General features: G+C 45.0%; 1 protein-coding gene across 6 annotated transcripts; it reads right to left on the bottom strand.

The window, feature by feature from the left end:
• Positions 1 to 5255: 5255 nt before the first annotated feature.
• Positions 5256 to 18796, bottom strand: LOC129475271 (RNA-binding protein 4B). Of its 6 annotated transcripts, XR_008654799.2 has the most exons (5): positions 18635 to 18796; positions 17510 to 17933; positions 8890 to 9566; positions 6539 to 6760; positions 5256 to 5925 (listed from the first exon to the last, which is right to left on the bottom strand). XR_008654799.2 is itself a non-coding variant. In XM_055267444.2 (4 exons), the coding sequence occupies exons 2-3, from the start codon at positions 17919 to 17921 to the stop codon at positions 8899 to 8901; spliced, it is 1080 nt and encodes a 359-aa protein (XP_055123419.1). In that variant the 5' UTR covers positions 17922 to 17933; positions 18635 to 18796; the 3' UTR covers positions 5256 to 5843; positions 8890 to 8898. The 6 variants fall into 6 exon arrangements, 5 of the variants coding, with proteins under 5 accessions (XP_055123419.1, XP_055123466.1, XP_055123400.1 ...); XM_055267444.2 differs by lacking the exon at positions 6539 to 6760 and having other exon boundaries at positions 5256 to 5843; XM_055267491.2 differs by lacking the exon at positions 6539 to 6760.
• Positions 18797 to 18916: the final 120 nt, after the last annotated feature.

Raw genomic sequence — 18916 nt, forward strand, 5'->3', positions numbered from 1 at the left:
TTACCACAATTTCTTTTTTTTTTATGGAGTCTCTTTGTTTTTTTTTTTTTTTTTTTTTTTTTTTTTTGGAGACGGAGTCTTGCTCTGTCCCCCAGGGTGGAGTGCAGTGGCGCGATCTCGGCTCACTGCAAGCTCCGCCTCCCAGGTTCAAGCCATTCTCCTGCCTCAGCCTCCCAAGTAGCTGGGACTACAGGCGCCCGCCAACACGCCCGGCTAATTTTTTGTATTTTCAGTAGAGACGGGGTTTCACCGTGTTAGCGTGGATGGTCTCGATCTCCTGACCTCGTGATCCGCCCGCCTCGGCCTCCCAAAGTGCTGGGATTACAGGCTTGAGCCACCGCGCCCGGCTTTTTTTTTTTTTTTTTTTTTGAGACGGAGTCTTGCTCTGTCAACCAGGCTGGAGTGCAGTGGCGCAATCTTGGCTCACTACAACCTCCGCCTCCTGGGTTCAAGTGATTCTCCTACTTTCAGCCTACCGAATAGCTGGAATTACAGGCTCCTGCCTAATTTTTTTGTAGTTTTAGTAGAGACAGGGTTTCGCCATGTTGTCCAGGCTGACCTCAGGTGATCCTCCTACCTCGGCCTCCCAAAGTGCTGGGATTACAGATGTAGGTAGGCCACTGCGCCCGGCCTAAACTTTTTTTTTTTTTTTTTTTTGAGATGGAGTCTCGCTCTGTTGCCCAGGCTGGAGTGCAGTGGTGCGATCTAAGCTCACTGCAAGCTCTGCCTCCCAGGTTCACGCCATTCTCCTGCCTTAGCCTCCCGAGTAGCTGGGACTACAGGCATGTGCCACCACACCCGGCTTTTTTTGTATTTTTAGTAGAGGCGGGGTTTCACTGTGTTAGCCAGATGGTCTCCTGACCTCGTGATCCGCCCGCCTCGGCCTCCCAAAGTGCTGGGATTACAGGCGTGAGCCACTGCGCTCGGCCGTGCCCAGCCTAAACTTTCTAAATCTCAGTAGCCTTAATTGCTGGGAGAGCCAGTGACGCTACCTCATTGGGTTCTTGTGGATTTGCAGGGGTGACAGATACACGGTTTGAATTTGGCCTGGATTTTCAAAGGCCCTACAAACCTTAAGGCACTTCAGATTGAATTCATCTCATCAGATTTTTCATTCTTCCCCTGCAAGTTCCTGGAGCTGATTCTATCATTTCTTGCATTTCATTTCTCCTCAGCAGTAGAGCCTAGCTCTGGTCTGAAGAAAGCCGAGATTGATCTTCCAACAAACTGACAGCTCTTCCCAGGAATATTTATTTCTCCCCTCCTTTTCCCAAATCTCCTAGGCCAGGTGACTTCCTGAGGACCAGGTTTGTAAGCAAAATCCTGACAAGCTACGAAACCAATCTGGGGCAAGTTGCTTCCCTTTTCTGGTCCATCTTGCAGGCAGCCAACCTTTTTCTAAGTTTCTAACAGCACCTTGAGTACCCTGAGGGCCTAGTGTCTGTCTGTGCCATGCCAGCTTCACTATGTATCTGGAAACCTGAGGAAGGGGGTAGATCTGAGGCTACAGAAACCACATATGCCTCATTCATCACCATGTTCCCACATCCTAGCTCATAGTAGGAATTCAAACAGCTGATAAATGAATTCAGGAGCTTTTAGCTTTGAGAGCCTTCATGGGACTCTGAAATGGTCTATAGTGAGAAACTTGGTCTTGGTGAACTAAAGGAATTTTGTATTCACAATATGCAATTTCTCATATAAGAAGTAAGGTTTAGGAATAAAAACATTGGCCAGGTGTGGTGGCTCACACCTGTAATCCCAGCACTTTGGGAGGCCGAGGCGGGTGGATCACCTGAGGTCAGGTGTTCAAGAGCAGCCTGACCCATATGGTGAAACCCCATCTCTACTAAAAATACGAAAATTCACCAGGTGTGGTGGCGCGCAACTGGAATCCCAGCTACTGGGGAGGTTGAGACAGGAGAATTGCTTGAACCTGGGAGGCAGAGGTTGCAGTGAGCCGAGATCATGCCAGTGCACTCCAGCCTTGGCAACAGAGCAAGACTCCATCTCAAAACAAAAAAATACATTTGTCCTACTCAACAGTACTCTTTTGGGGTGAAAGGTTTTCTAAAATAAAAATTATGTAATTCTGCAGGGCTTTTTCCCTACCTATGAGCAGCTTATTTTACTAAACTGCTGTCCAATAGAGTAGCCACTAGCTACATGTAGCTAATTATAATTAAATTAAAAACTCAGTTTCTCAGTGGAATAAACCACATTTCAGGTACTCAGTAACCACAGTAGCCACAAATTGGACAGCACAGATACGGAACACTTCCATCACTGCCAGGAGTGTTATTGGGCAGTGATGATATAGAAGTCTTTTTGCAGAAAATTTTTTTTCTTTTTCTGCCAATGACATAGAAATCAAGATACGTTTATTTTATTTATTTATTTTGAGACAGAGTCTCAGTCTGTCGCCCAGGCTGGAGTGTAGTGGCGCGATCTTGGCTCCCTGTAACCTCTGCCTTCTGGGTTCAAGCGATTCTTGTGCCTCAGCCTCCCCAGTAGCTGGGATTACAGGTGCACACCACCATGCCCAGCTAATTTTTTGTATTTTTAGTAGAGATGGGGTTTCGTGGTGTTGCCCAGGCTGGTCTCAAACTCTTGAGCTCAGGCAATCCACCTGTCTCAATCTCCCAAAATGCTAGGATTATAGGCATGAGCCACGCACCCGACATATGTTAAACTTCCTGTGTTAAAATGGTTGAAACCTAGCATAGAACCACCAGAGATTTTGCTGAGGCCAGCAAAACCTGCAAATTTTTTTTCTTGGCTCTGCATAGTGCCTTGCAGATCACAAGAAAATCCCAGCATCTTTGCCTTATTTTCCCTTTTGTAAAACAGAGACAGTCTTGCTTCCCTGGGGAATACTGAAACTAACATGAGCCTTATGTACTTCACCACTGGTTGGCATGTGTGCATGGACAGGTTAAACTTCTGTAGATTTGTCAGACCATTCCCCTAATAAATAAGGGAAAATTTTTGCTTCACCTGTGGAGATTAAGTATAAAATATGTGAGGTAAATGCTATATTATTGTAGGTAAAATTTCACATGTAGTCAGAATTCACACATCAACATTTCCATATAAAGTACAATAAAGCTTAAGTAGGGTTGAGTCCATCATTAAATGTGTTCTATGGGGATCTAAACAAAGATAAATAAGATGTCCATAATCTGGAAGACATACTTTACTGCAAAATGTCACTGCTAATCATTAATATGTGATTTGCTTTTCTGCTCAAAGTACTATGTATGAATATTTTAGCCAAAGCCTAATCCTAGCAGAATATTAGCACCTTGGGAAGAGAGACCTCTATTAATAGCTCATAAGTGAATTTAATTTTTTATTTTTTTGAGATGGAGTCTCGCTCTGTCGCCCAGGCTGGAGTGCAATGGCGTGATCTCAGCTCACTGCAAGCTCTGCCTCCTGGGTTCACGCCATTCTCCTGCCTCAGCCTCCTGAGTAGCTGGGACTGCAGGTGGCTGCCACCACACCCAGCTAATTTTTTGTATTTTAGTATCAATCTCCTGACCTTGTGATTCGCCCGCCTTGGCCTCCCAAAGTGCTGGGATTACAGGCATGAGCCACCGTGCCCGGCCTAATTATTTTTTAAAAATTAAAAAAAGAAACACTGGAGAGGGGTGGTAACTAGGCAAAAATGTATATATATATATATTTATTTATTTTTTAAATATGAGCCAGAAAACTATGAAGTCAAATTCAGTTAATATGATAGGTCCTTGGAGAGAATCTGGCTCAGCCTTTTTCTGATGCAGGGCTTACTCCTAGCACTACTAATCTGAGTCTGTTAGCCTTTAAACTGGTTTAAGAGCAGCTCTGGTTATTTAGAGAAAAGTAGCCTCACCACCAGCTGTAGCATATTTAGCAATGTCTCAAGAATCTGGCTAACTTCCCACCACCTATTACTGAAGCCACACCACTAACCTAAATCCTTTTTTGTTGTTTTGGAGACAGGGCCTCCTGTTGCCCAGAATGGAGTGCAGTGGCATGATCACAGCTCATTGCAGCCTCAACCTCCTGGGCTCAATAGAGTCTCCCACTTCAGCCTCTTGAGTAGCTGAGATTACAGGCATGCGCCACCATGCCCAGCTAATTTTTTTTTTTTTTTTTTGAGATGGAGTACAGTGGTGCCATCTCGGCTCCCTGCAACCTCTGCCTCCTGGGTTCAAGCAATTCTCCTGCCTCAGCCTCCCAAGTAGCTGGCACTACAGGCACTCGCCACCATGCCTGGCTAATTTTTGTATTTTTTAGTAGGGACAGGGTTTCGCCATGTTGGCTAGGCTGGTCTCAAACTCCTGACCTCAAGTGATCTGCCTGCCTCGGTCTCCCAAAGTGCTGAGATTACAAGAGTGAGCCATCGTGCCTGGCCAACTAATTTTGTTGTTTTTGTTTCTTTTGAGATGGAGTTTCGCTCTTGTTGCCCAGGCTGGAGTGCAATGGTGCAATCTTGGCTAACTGCAACCTCCGCCTCCTGGGTTCAAGTGATTCTCCTGCCTCAGCCTCCTGAGTAGCTGGGATTACAGGCACCTGCCACCATGCCCAGCTAATTTTTGTATTTTAGTAGAGATGGGGTTTCATGATATTGGTCAGGTTGTTCTACTTGACCTCAGGTGATCCACCCACCTTGGCCTCCCAAAGTGCTGGGATTACAGGCGTGAGCCACCATGCCTAGCCGGCCAACTAATTTTTTTTTTTTTTTTTTTTTTTTTTGAGACGGAGTCTCGCTCTGTCGCCCAGGCTGGAGTGCAATGGCGCGCAATCTCGGCTCACTGCAAGCTCCGCCTCCCAGGTTCACGCCATTCTCCTGCCTCAGCCTCCCAAGTAGCTGGGACTACAGGCGCCCGCCACTACGCCCGGCTAATTTTTCTGTATTTTTAGTAGAGACAGGGTTTCACCTGTTAGCCAGGATGGTCTCGATCTCCTGACCTCGTGATCCACCCGCCTCGGCCTCCCAAAGTGCTGGGATTACAGGCGTGAGCCACCACGCCCGGCCTAATTTTTTATTTTTGGTAGAGACAGGGTTTCGACATGTTGCTCAGGCTGGTCTTGAACTTCAGTGGGCTTAAGTGACCCGCCCACCTCAACCTCCCGAAGTGCTAAGATTACATGTGTGAGCCACCATACCCAGGCTTAAATCCCTCCTTCTATATCTAAATTTCTGACATCTATTAGTTTGAACTTTGTAGCTTAAGAACTAGGAGAGAATAAAAAGACACAAAAAGATATTTAAGTGTTTTAGAAACGTTTATTTGTCAAAAAATTTTTTTTTAAAAAAAGGGAGGAGTGGAGTAAAACAAGGGTAAATTTCAGCTAATGCTGTACCACGATCACAGGTCGGACATAAAAAAACAAAACAAACAAAACAACAAAACCCCCAATGGTCCTAGCAATTTCAGAAGAGTTAACTTCAGTGTTAAGAGTCCAGAGCTAACAGAAGAGTAATGCTTGCCACTACATGGTCATTTTAAAGGGAAAGGAGATGCTGCAGGTAGGCAGGGAGAAGGATTCAACTCCTAGGGAAAGCAAGATAAGAGGGGTTCCACTGCACAGGAAAAAGGGGATGCCAGCATAATCCTTACCTAGGGCTGTTCAGAGGCTGAGAATATAAGGAACAGAGTGAAAAGCTACAGAGACTAGTTTCAGGAGGAAAGAAAAGTCAACTTAGAAGAATTAAGAAAGAAAACATAGTTGGTCACAAACTCCTTTTGTTTACTGAAACATGAAGCAATGGAAACATCCCGGCAAAGGGGACCGCGCGGAGCAAGTTCTCATATATGACCGCAGCCCGAGGGTTCAGTCCGCAATTATCCTACCTGAAAGAGAGCACAACACAAGAGGCTTACACAATGCCTGGAGAGCAGCCTGGCTCCGAGTACAAGCGCCCTGGGTCCCGTCCTGTATTCCACGGGGGAAAAAAAAAGAACAAAACAAAACCAAGTCAGACTGGATCTAACTCATATCCCATGTAATTACCTAGGAGTCTATCGATAGCTATATATAGGAATCTACTTATGGCTATATATATAGGACAAGATGCAATCTAGCTGAAGAATGTGTTGGTGATAAATAACATCTTATCCATCTTTTAGGCAAGATAACCCCTGTGACAGAAGGCTACTGTTGCTGTAACAAAGGGCATACATACATTTTCAAGAACTGCAATTTAATTTTGGGGTCCAGGAAAAGCAGAAGATGCTGAGATGTCACATATGGCAAATTGCACTATTCTAAATGTATTTTGTTTTAATCTTTCACAGTAAACAAGCTTTCAGAAATGATGGTCACAAGGGGTAGGGTATCAAGGAGCAGCCAGTCATTCACCCAATTCCAACACACCTACATGTCACACTGTCACAGAGTGAGAGCCACAGTTCCAGTAGTTCCCCTAATTGACCAAATCTCCCTTGCCAAATCAAAAGAAGAAATCACTTCTACAATTCTCTAATCCTTCTATTGATGATGGGAACTCCAGACACCAATGGCTGGGGGAAAAAAAAAGTTAACTCACACCAAGTTCCTCTACTTATTACAGACAAAGGGCCAAATCTTGGTCTTGATCTGTGCCAATCGACTTCAAAAGTTGTGACGTTCTTGGATCATTTCTGCTAGGGTGAGACCCGAATTTGGATCCCCAACAGTTGTGGAGTATTTCATCCTGGCAGCCTCATTAACATCAGGCTCCTGGGACTGCAACCAACTCAGGGTTATTCAGTCCATTTGAGGTTCACACCTGGAAGGTAAGTTTCTTTAAAAGTCATCGCTAAAAAGAGGTTAGTTGAACAACCACTGCTTGCAGTCAAAATTCATTTTAAAATGTCCTAGCAATACCTTTTGAAGACCACAATATATGAATTTAATATTTAACTTTGAAACATAAGAGACAGGTTATCTGATAGATTTACACCACCTTACTTCGGAAGCATATCCCACCTCATGCTAGATCCAGCTGCATTAAAAGTAAAAATTAATGGCAAACTATAAATTTTAAGATCATTTGCTGCACACACAAACACAGACTAGCTGCATGGTGGTCTCAAGAGATCTCAAGTCTTGCTGACATGCATATAGGGTACAACTTATTACAGGTTCATAACATTTGCTTCTCAATTCACATAAAAGAGCAAATTCCTATGGCTTTGCTTTTTAATTTTTTTTTTTTTTTTTTAAGAGAAAGAGGAGCCACTCTGTTGCCCAGGCTGGAGTGCGGTGGCTAACTGCAGTCTCTCACTCCTGGGCTCAAGGGATCCTCCAGCCTCAGCTTCCTGAATAGTTGGGACTACATGCACCAGCCACTGTACACAGTTGCTTTGTTATCTTCTACATATATACCAAAGGGATAAGTTAGGAACATCAGAAACTCAGTAGTAACTCACTTTAACCTTGCTTCTGGGGCTCCAATTCAAGTGATGCTCAATTTCAAGGTACAAGGAAAACCATGAGAATATAAAGTTGTCATAATGCCATTTCCACTCAGATGAAAAGATTTATCTATCTTTAGATACTCAAAATTATTCTTGGCATTTTAGCACTTTTGGTACACATTTCCTGATGTAGGAAATAGTAAAATTTCAGAGCCTATGGCATTGGCTTTCACCACCTATGCAATTTTCTACACATCTGAAAATTACCAGTTTATCTAACCCCTTAAATGTTCCTCTCTTCAACAACAAAAAACACAAAACAAAAATTGCTGGAAGAAACAGGAAGCATCCAGGTCTAAATGACAGCATAACAGGCTATGAAGAAACAGCGCTTAAGTGCCCATATAGAACAAGATGGTCTAGATTATTAATAAGGACTCCATGGGACAGAACATCAAAACATTTAGCTTTCAAGTAAATGTCTTGGAAGTAAACATTTAAAATTTATAGGACTTCCTCTGGCATGTAGGTATGATATTAGAAGAGTTTCCTTTGACAAAGGACAGTGACCCAAGAAGTAGATTTTTTTGTTTTTGTTTTTAAAAGGAGAGAAAGGGTCTCACTCTTGTTGCCCAGGCTGGAATACAGTGGTGTGATCATAGCTCACTGCAGCCTCTTTTAACTCCTGGGCTCAAGTGATCCTTCCAACCTCAGCATTCTGAGTAGCTGGGATCACAGGTGCTCCCCATCACACCCTGCTAATTTAATTTTCTTTGTAGAGACAGGGTCTTGCTATGTTGCCTAGGCTGGTCTTGATCTCCTGGGCTCAAGTGATCCTCCCTCCTCAGCCTCCCAGTGTTAGGATTACAGGAGTGAGCCACTGCCTCTGCCTTCAAGTAGCAGTTTTATTAGCGAACTATAAGCCTAAAGTAATAGTTAAAATTCTCACTGTGATATTCATTACCAATCCCTGAACCTGTGCTCTTCAGCTTACCACTACAGTACTTCTGTAGTAGAGCGAGCATGGGTTTTGGTATCAGACAGGCCCGAGTTTGAATTCTGATTCTACCTTTCATTTACCAAATGACTTTGGGCAAAGTACTTAACCTCTCCGAGCTTTAGTTCCCTTCTCTGTAAAAGAATAAAATATTTCAGTCTTATCGTTTAGATGATATACAGAGGGCACATAACAAATGTTAGATCTCCCAAACGTTTTTCTGTAACCCAAATATGCTTACAGCTGATTAAAGAATGTTCTCACTAACAAACTGAATTTGTTGTTCTCTCAGAAGGAACAAGATGGTTGGAATCATACACTAACACCTTGACAGGCCAAATGGAACTTGTGGCTAGAGAAATATTGAAGACTAACATGTAATTTGCACCTTTTGGATACTGTCCGGAGAGCAAACAGGTGGCTCTAGCCTCTTTTATGAAGCATGGGTCTCTTTCAAGGGAACTAAATGCAATCTTTTCACCATTCCCACCCATCTCTCACCTCCAGTTTTTAAAAGGCTGAGTACCGGGCTCGGTCCACATACTGCTCCCGTTCATACCGGGCCATGTCATACAGAGAATTCCGTGTAGCTGTGGAAGCCTGAGATAACTCACTCTCTGGCCCATAACCGTAGCCCTCTCCAACTGTGGGGAGCATGGCTGCAGCACGACGCAGTGGGCTCCTGTCCCTTCCATAGTAGGAGGAAGTGGTGGCCGCAGCAGCAGCCATAGCAGCTGAAGTGACAGCAGTGCCAGAGTTTGGCAATAGGTGTCTGTCGTAGGGATCAACAGAAGTAGAATTGAGGTGGCTGGTCACAGTTGTGCTTTGGACTTGAGGCAGATGGGACATGGTCTGCTCTGCGTAGTTGTATGCAGAAGCCGCTGCCGCCGCTGCTACTGCCTCATAAGAGCGGACCCGGTATCGCTTATAGTAGTCGAGTGCTCCATATGCATCGTTGTAATACATGGATTCCCCGTAGCCCATGGTGTAAGGTGTGCGAACTGCTCCATATTGTTCATTATACTGCTCAGTAAAGTCTGCCACACGACCCGTACGATCTACTGGGCACTCTTTGGACCAGTGCCCTTCTTTCCCACACCGATAGCAGCCACTCTGGTCTCCCATACCAGGGGCAGTCCGAAGCCGGCTTGTGGACAACTGCACATGCATTCTTTTGCCTTGAGGGAACAGATGTAAGAAGATTTATTTTAACTCACTGACATTCTTTTTCCTCTCCTCCCCTAAATGAAAGTAAATTAGTTGTCATAAGACACATAGACGCACACACCTGTGACCCTATTTCAGCAACCTCCTTTAAAAAGTAGTTGAAGTTTTTTTTTTTTTTTGAGTTTCCCTCCTGTTGCCCAGGCTGGAGTGCAGTGGCGCAATCTCAGCTCACCGCAACCTCCACCTCCCGGATTCAAGCAATTCTCCTGCCTCAGCCTCCCGAGTAGCTGGGATTACAGGCATGCGTTGCCATGCCTGGCTAATTTTGTATTTTTAGTAGAGACAGGGTTTCTCCATGTTGGTCAGGCTGGTCTCAAACTCCCGACCTCGGGTGATCCACCCGCCTTGGCCTCCCAAAGTGTTGGGATTACAGGCGTGAGCCACTGTGCCCGGCCAGTAGTTGAAGTTTAATACAGATGAGAGCTAGAAAATTTGATTCCTCAGAGACCAGTCAATACTTTCTACTTAGGCCAGGAGTAGACCAGACTCCCTCCTGCTTCTGTCTCCACAACTTTCCTTTTTCCCCTTATACACAACGATTGGAAAAGTTTCCACTTCTCACTGCTAAGACTGTTATTACTTGTAATGATTCAAATTCTGCCAATACTTCCAAAATCAACCAACAAAACCTCAGTTAAGCCAGATTTGGAAGGGATCTTGCCCATCTCTCACTGATTGACTAAGGATTAAGGCCTGAGTATTTACTACTGCTTAAAAACCACATCAATTGTCCGTCCATCTTGTTTCCTCCAGCTATTTTTGCAGATGTCACCAGGAGCCTCCCAATGATGGGTACACAAACCATACCTGGCTTGTCATCTGCTTCATCTCTAGTATCTCTGGGAGTTATAAGACCTTCCAGATTTCAAGTCAGCCCACCCCCACACCCCCGCAAAGCTACTGTGGAAAGCTACCTGACCAAGGTCTCTCAACAACAAGAATTCGATCTTGAAACAGTACTGGTTTCTTAGGGACAGTGTCTTGACATGTAATGAAATGACTGGCATTTCATCCTGCCATGTAACTTACAATTCTTTATAGGGATTAACTACTAGTCAGAAAAATGCAACATTTGCCTAGAGACCTCTAGGAACCCACACAAATGGGCCACATCCATTTCGGCTTCCAGGAAATGACCAGCACTGAGGTAAGAGAAGAAAACAATCTTTGTCCAGGGATTGTGAACCACCAAACCCATGGACCCTTACTGATGAAAGCATCTGAAGTCTTTAAAAGCAGTTAAAGAAAAGGAGTATTCCTGGCATTATTTAGTCCCAGGTTGCAAAAGACTCTCCTGGAGATCAAGTCAGTGCTTTCCAAATTGTAGCCAAAAGAAAATATACAGGAGGCTGAGGCAGGAGAATCGCTTGAACCCGGGAGGTGGAGGTTGCGGTGAGTGGAGATCACACCACTGCACTCCTGCCTGGCCAACAATGTGAGACTCCATCTCAAAAAAAAAAAAAGGAAAACGCAGTCAGTACAAAGAACAGGGGCTTCTCATTACTCTTAAGGACTGCTGAGAAGAAATCCCCTCTCTGCAATCAGCAAGTTGCTCTCTCTTTAACAAACCTTGTTCTGGATGCAGCTATGAGAGAGGAAGCCTTGTGCTCCACCATCCTCTTGGAAATAGCCCTATTCAGGACGGCAGCCAGAACAGTGCCATGCACTGACCCTGAGAGGGGAGCGGGTTAGTGCAGCAATATCACTTTAGTCAAATTCCTTTTGCCCAGTGTCAGAGTCCTATCACTCCAGTTTCTAGCAGAAACAAAAGTGCTCAGGCTTTATACCTCCAACTGCTAGGAGACAGGCAGCATCCACTATCACCAATAGAGTCAGCAGATACCCAAAATGCCACTAAATCTCTAAAAGCATTTTGCCATCCCATTGTTTTCAGTGATTTAAATACTCCTAATTGATAGATGTTAGGGGCCACAATGTTAACTGTGCTTTGAACAGAAACACAGATTTCTGCCACAATTTATATCTCAAATGCATAGTTCCCTATAATTTAGACTAAAAGATTATAAATGACTTGGCTTTCAAATATACATGGTGACATTAAGCTATGTGACAGACACAAACTATGCCCCAATTGTGAAGTCAGAGTGACCATGACAGTCTAAAAAGGAGCCAATCCAGAGACCTAAAAGTAACATTTTTAACAAAAAAATTCAATTAGATTTGCACTTTACTTTTATAGATTCTGGGTTCATTTTTTGGAGAAACAAAACCCAGCAACTTTACCTTGATGTTTTTTAACTAAATCCAATCTTCATTCCTGCTTTTATTTAGAAGGTGGGAAATCAAGTTTATCTGTGGCAAAATCTACCTCTGTGTAGTTGTGAAAAGGATGCAGGTATCAATTTTTTTTGTTTTGTTTGTTTGATTTTTGAGACGTAGTTTTGCTCTGTCGCCCAGGCTGGAGTGCAGTGGCAAAATCTCGGCTCACTGCAACCTCCACCTCCCGGGTTCAAGCAATTCCCTGCCTCAGCCTCCCGAGTAGCTGAGATTACAGGCACCTGCCACCACTGGTGTGGTTTTAAAGCAATTTTTGTATTTTTAGCAGAGATGGGGTTTCACCATCTTGGCCAGGCTGGTCTTGAACTCCTGACTTCGTGATCCACCCGCCTCAGCCCCTACAAAGTGCTGGGATTACAGGCATGAGCCACTGCACCTGGCCCCATTTTTTAACCTAGAACTAAAAAAACCTATAATAGGGGTGACAGGTTTAAAAAATTTTTTTCAAACAGTTTCTCCAAGCTGGGTGTGGTAGCTCCTATCTGTAATCCCAGCACTTTGGGAGGCTGAGGTGGGCCAATCACCTGAGGCCAGAAGTTCGAGACCAGCCTGGCCAACATGGCGAAATCCACTCTCTACTAAAAAAATACAAAACATTAGCTGGGCATGGTGGCACATGCCTGCAGTCCCAGCTACTTGGGAAGCTGAGGCACAAGAATCACTTGAACCTGGGAGGCGGAGGCTGCAGTGAGCTGAGATTGTGCCACCGCACTCCAGCCTAGGCAATAGAGCAAGACTGTCTCAAAAAAAAAAAAAAAAAAAGACCCACAAAAAACCCAAAACAACTAGTCGTTCCAATGGTTATAATTAGCCTTTTAATTTATTTTAATTTTTTTTTTTTGAGACAGAGTCTTGCTCTGTTGCCCAGGCTGGAGTGCAGTGGCACAATCTCGGCTCACTGCAACTGCTGCCTCCTGGGCTCAAGCAATTCTGCCTCAGCCTCCCAAGTAGCTGGGACTGCATGTGCACGCTACCACACCTGGCTAATTTCTTCTATTTTTAGTTGAGATGAGGTTTCACCATGTTGTCCAGGCTGGTCTCGAACTCCTGACCTCAGGTGATCCGCCTGCCTCGGCCTCCCAAAGGGCTGGGATTACAGGCATGAGCCACCGCATCCAGCCTAGCCTTTTAATTTAAATACCCTAAAGTTTTGATAATAATTGAAAAAGGGCCGGGCGCGGTGGCTCACGCTTGTAATCCCAGCACTTTGGGAGGCCGAGGCGGGTGGATCACGAGGTCAGGAGATCGAGACCACGGTGAAACCCCGTCTCTACTAAAAATATAAAAAATTAGCCGGGCGTGGTGGCGGGCGCCTGTAGTCCCAGCTACTCGGAGAGGCTGAGGCAGGAGAATGGCGTGAACCCGGGAGGAGGAGCTTGCAGTGAGCCGAGATCGCGCCACTGCACTCCAGCCTGGGCGACAGAGCGAGACTCTGTCTCAAAAAAAAAAAAAAAAAAAAAAAAAATAATTGAAAAAGACTATGCCTCTCTATTATTATACCTTAAGGAACCAGGCAAAGAAAAATGAAAGATTAATTCTTCTACTCTACTACACTTGGACAGGCCAAAAGCTTAAACATTTCCTTGGCTCACGCTTGTAATCCCAGCACTTTGGGAGGCCAAGGCGGGCGGATCACGAGGTCAGGAGATCGAGACCACGGTGAAACCCCATCTCTACTAAAAATACAAAAAATTAGCCGGGCGTGGTGGCAGGCGCCTGTAGTCCCAGCTACTCGGAGAGGCTGAGGCAGGAGAATGGCGTGAGCCCTGGAGGCGGAGCTTGCAGTGAGCCGAGACTGTGCCACTGCACTCCAGCCTGGGCGACAGAGCACAAAAAAAAAGATTTCCTGAGACTTCCAAAAGTTACTGAAGTTTGTTGCCAACATTTTCCAGAAAACCAGCCCAATAAAAGTGTTTTATTTTGAAAGCTGTAACAGAAAAGAGCATTAAAATGCTGAGAAGTGGGAAACTTGGGGTCTTAATTTCTGAGCGCCTATCAAGTGCCATGATCCAGAAAAGATTGGGGATGTAGCTAATACAGAGTAGTATTCTCACTTAATGCTTGTTTACATATAGGGAAAAAAAACCAAGACACCTGAACTCTCACATATTTTTCCCAATTAAGCTGCCTGATTGTTATTTGGGAATAGCTTCTTTAGGTCTTCCAATACAAACTATGTGTGCTAAGGAAATTAAGTTGAGTTCACTGCTGGCTGTAGAAAGGAAACAGATCCTGAAAGAGTAAGGTAAACTCAGATTCTGCTACTTCCTTTTAGAAGTCATACAATGCAAAAAGCCTCAATGGCAGCCATTAACATATAGAAATACAGGTTCAAAAGATGTTCAAGTGGCACTTTTTTGTTGGTTTGTTCATTTTTGACACTGAGTCTTGCTCTGCTGCCCAGGCTAGAGTGCGGTGGCACAGTCTTGACTCACTGCAACCTCTGCCTCTGGGTTCAAGTGATTCTCCTGCCTCAGCCTCCTGAGTAGCTGGGATTACAGGCGTGTGCCACCACGCCCGACTAATTTTTGTATTTTTAGTAGAGACAGGGTTTCACCATGTTGACCAGGCTAGTCTTAAACTCCTGACCTTAGGTGATCCACCCCCGCCTCGGCCTCCCAGAGTGCTGGGATTACAGGCGTTAGCCACCTCACCCAGGCTCAAGTGGCCCTTTTAAGAGGCCACCTTCATTAGTAGACAACTGAAAATAACTTAAATTGAAACGTATCAAACTGGTATCCAGATTGTATTTTCTGTAAAACTACAACTTACTATCCAGTGCTAAGCTTGCTCTTGTCATCTGGGAGAAAAAAAACCAGAGCTGGTTATAAAAACGTCTCTATCTATAACTAGGAGGAGAGTGCTCTCTCCAGAGAAGCCAAGTTAAGAACACGAAAACCAAATACAGGATTTTTCTTTTCCAATTCATTTTAGTGTCTGCACTTTCTAAGGGAGTGATGTTTTTAAAAATCTTATGGATCCACTGCATTATTCAGATACTCACATCCTAAAGTAATTATACCTGCCTTATTAAACACATATTCATCCTAAGCCAACTCCTCCCAATTAACTGATTTTTTTTTCTTTCTTTTTTTTATTAACTTTAGGTAGCTTTTCTTTTTTTCTTTCTTTTTTTTTTTTTTTTGAGACGGAGTCTCGCTCTGTTCCCCAGGCTGGAGTACAGTGGTGTGATCTCGGTTCACTGCAAGCTCCGCCTCCCGGGTTCACGCCATTCTCCTGCCTCAGCTTCCCGAGTAGCTGGGACTACAAGGCGCCTGCCACCATGCCCGGCTAATTTTTTTTTTTTTTTGTATTTTTACAAATACAAAAAAAGAGACGGGGTTTCACCATGTTGACCAGGATGGACTCAATCTCTTGACCTCGTTATCCCCCCACCTTGGCCTCCCAAAGTGCTGGGATTACAGGCGTGCGCCATGGCACCCGGCCTGTCCTTTTCCTTTTATTCAGTTGTATTAAATATATACATGGTTTTTTTTTCTTTTCTTTTTTCTTCTTCTTCTTTTTTTTTTTTTTGAGAAGGAGTCTTGCTGTTGCCCAGACTGGAATACAGTGGCACGATCTCGGTTTACTGCAACCTCTACCTCCCAGGTTGAAGCGATTCTCCTGTCTCACCCTCCCGAGTAGGTGAGATTATAAGCACACGCTACCACGCCTTGCTAGTTTTCTTGTATTTTTAGTAGAGACGGGATTTCACCATGTTGGCCAAGCTGGTCTCGAACTCCTGACCTCAGGTGATCCACCCGCCTTGGCCTCCCAAAGTGGTGGGATTACAGGTGTGAGACACTGCACCCTGCCTGTATTAAATATATTTAAAAGGCAAGGGCATTCTGTGTGACATTACTAGAATACCTCTGCAGTTTGTACCCAACTTTACATTCTTTTACATTTTGCTCATTACCTGTCAGGAGAAAACCCTCCTTCCCCAGTCTCCACTGTCCATCATGATGATCTCCCCCATCAAATGAAAATAATTAAGAATACTTTTAAAAGCTGAAAATGCAACAACATTCCAAAACAAGAAAAACAAATGTAAGAAAAGCAAACAAATAAGGAAAGCTTCACTATCACGCTTTCAATAATTTTCTAACCAGAATAGAAACACTCATGGTTGCAAACAGCAATCACCTGTCATCATATATCGCTTTTACTGTCAAAACACTTTCACATCTATTGCTTCATTCTAGCCCCACTACAATCCTGTGAGGGAGGTACGGGAGGGATCATTAACTCCATAAGTGGGGACAATCTTAGTGAGGAAAATGAAGCAGAGAGATGTTAAGACACTTGTCCAGGGTCACACACTAGTTAATGGTAGCAAGTATCTGCAACCTTTGCCCTATGCTTTAAAGGCCAAGGCATCACTGGCTGAAGCTAGAGATACTTGATGGTGCTCTTCTACCAATCTCCACTATGCAAACTTTCTTACTCTTCTCTGGTCAACTTTTCCTCTTCTCCCATTATTTTTCTCATTCTGTTTTTTAGTTTTAACAGAGGACCCAAAAGTACTTCTTAACAACCCCTTTAATGACACTCAGGGCAAAAAAGGTGTTGACTTAGGAACCACAAAGTGGCTATGAACATGAGGTCCAAGACGATACTGTTAACGAAACACTTGTAGAAGAGTGCTATCCAAAAGAATGTTCTATGATGATGGAAATGTTCTGTGTCTCTATTAATACGGTAGCCACAGGCCTCATGACTACTGAGTGCTTGAAACGTGTCTGGTATACACTTGAAAAATTGAATTTTAAATTTTATCTAATCAGTTAATTTCAATTTACTAAGCCGCATGTGGTTACCATATTAGCACAGTTCTAGAGTCTTCTGACAACCTCTTGTGGTATTATTAGTGACAACATATGTACCTTTATTATCGGTATAAATAGTATGATATGCTCTACGATGCTTGTACTGGAATTTCTTCAGAAGCGGGACTATCATTCCCATTGAGTCTGATATATTTAGAAATTTCCTTTTCTGAGGGTGAAATAACAGGTGGAGCGGAACACTCCATAGCATGTTTTTTGACTCTGCTTGAAGAGACCGCACAACTTTGAGCAACCAAAAGATACTCCCGCAGATCCAGACTTGCCACCCAGACTTATAATATAGGGCTTCCTCTAGATGTCTTTTTTCTTCTTTCCTACCAGTATCCACCCAAAGCAGTAAAGAATATAAATCTTAAGCACTTAACCTCAAATACAAGGCTTCCTGATCATCACCAAAGCAGCAGGTAAGCCACGGATCTTTATCCTCCCTTCTCTCATGAGGTACTCGTTTCCCCAAGCAGATTACGCTTCCAACAGCACTCGAATCAATGCAAGAATCCCGCAGGATAAAGTCACCCACAGTTTGTGATTCTATGCAGTCGGTGAGCAACATCTTAGCAAACCTGAAAAGGGGAAGTGTTTGCTTCCCCAGGGGTAAATTATGCTTAAGAGCGGTAAACATAATCTATTATTTCCAGCTAAAACAGAATGGAAGAGACCACCCTGCCAGTTCTATAGTCTTATGTTCTTGCCTGTCTTGAGCTAGACCCCACTCGGCGCTACTACCCAGGCCCAGAGCAGTTCACCTTGAAACTCTGTGTTGTCAAGGCCCCTGATGGCCTCCACTGCATCCTCTGCCCGCTCCATGTGTACGAAGGCATAATCTTTCACGATGTCACATTCGATAACCGGACCATACTCCTCAAACTTGGCTCGAAGCTCTTGGTTGGTACAAGTGGGGCTGATGTTACCCACGTGTAACTTGGTTGAAGCTTTGCTCTTATTCTTGCTGGCTTCCACGTTGATGTTCACCCCATGAAGCTTGTAATGGTGCAGGTTTCGTATGGCATCTTCAGCTGCAGTTTTGTCTTCTATGTGCACAAAGCCGTAGTTCTTAATTATGTCACATTCCAGCACCTTCCCATACTGTTCGAAAAGAGAGCGAATCTCCTGCTCTGTGGCCTCCCTGGGAAGGTTTCCGATGAACAGCTTCACCATCCTGACAAGAGCCTGGGGGAAAAAAACAAGACTTCAAAAGTCAGGGGTGTGGTGGGAAATTTCGGTGCACTGCAGCATTTTCGTCTAATCCTCTAAAGTTCTTGCACCTTCAAGACCCTCGTATAGACATTCATTATTCTTCCTCAATAGAAGAAGGGCGGTTTGTTCTCGAGAAGTGCGAGCTATGTGTGACATGCAAACAGGAGGTCGAGGGTCAGCATGCATACAGCACAGTCTATCATCTCCGTGAAGTGGAGCACAATGAAATACCAGAATTAGCTGTTTCATGTCTTAAAATGAGGAAAGAGAAAAGCCCAAGCAAAGGCAAGGGGCATCAATCGCAGTGCGCCTGGTAACAAGGTTTTGGAGGGAAATTTGTGTACCTCTCCTCCGCGCACTAGCGCCTTTCAAGATACTCTAAAAGAAAAAAGTCCCCTTTCCCCGAAACCGGGGACCAACTACCCCGCCCCCCAGCGGCCCACCCTCCAGCTTCTTCGCCCCAACAAAGACTGGACCCGACCCCTGCCCCGCCTCCTTCCGGAGACCCGGCCCCGCCTCCTCCCGTTGTCTTCCCGGACCTCCCGTTGTCTTCCCGGACCTCCCGCTGCAAAATGAGAAACCCAAATCCGGGCCGTGCCGTCTGCCAGAGGCCCGGCCCGGCCCGACCCGCCCCCGAGCTCCCCACATCACACACACACAAGACCCCCTCGCACCTCCGGGTGGCGGCAGCGGCAGCGGCTCCCGCGTCAGAGAGAACCCTACAAAATGGCGACGGCCGCTCGAACCTCGACGCGACCGGGCCCTTTCTCGCGCGCCAGCTCACGCACGCGCGAGTGCGCGCTGCTTCCCTCCCCTTCCCCTCGCGGGAGCCGAGTGACCAATCCCGAGGCTGCATACAAATGACCGCACAGCACGGGGGCGGGGCCTGTGGGTGGCGGCGCGGCGCCGCGGAGGTCAGCCCACCCCCAGCCCCAGACAGCCAGTCACCACCCTGG

This window comes from Symphalangus syndactylus, chromosome 1 (assembly GCF_028878055.3).
Source record: "Symphalangus syndactylus isolate Jambi chromosome 1, NHGRI_mSymSyn1-v2.1_pri, whole genome shotgun sequence".
NCBI classification, from domain to species: Eukaryota; Metazoa; Chordata; class Mammalia; order Primates; family Hylobatidae; genus Symphalangus; species Symphalangus syndactylus.

Bases quoted from the DNA above. Each gene is read 5' to 3' on its own strand.
- LOC129475271 (XM_055267444.2), bottom strand. From the start codon at position 17,921: ATGGTGAAGCTGTTCATCGGAAACCTTCCCAGGGAGGCCACAGAGCAG. The intron at 9,567-17,509 runs GTGAACTGCTCT...TGTTCCCTCAAG, and splicing joins TGACAACACAGAGTTTCAAG to GCAAAAGAATGCATGTGCAG.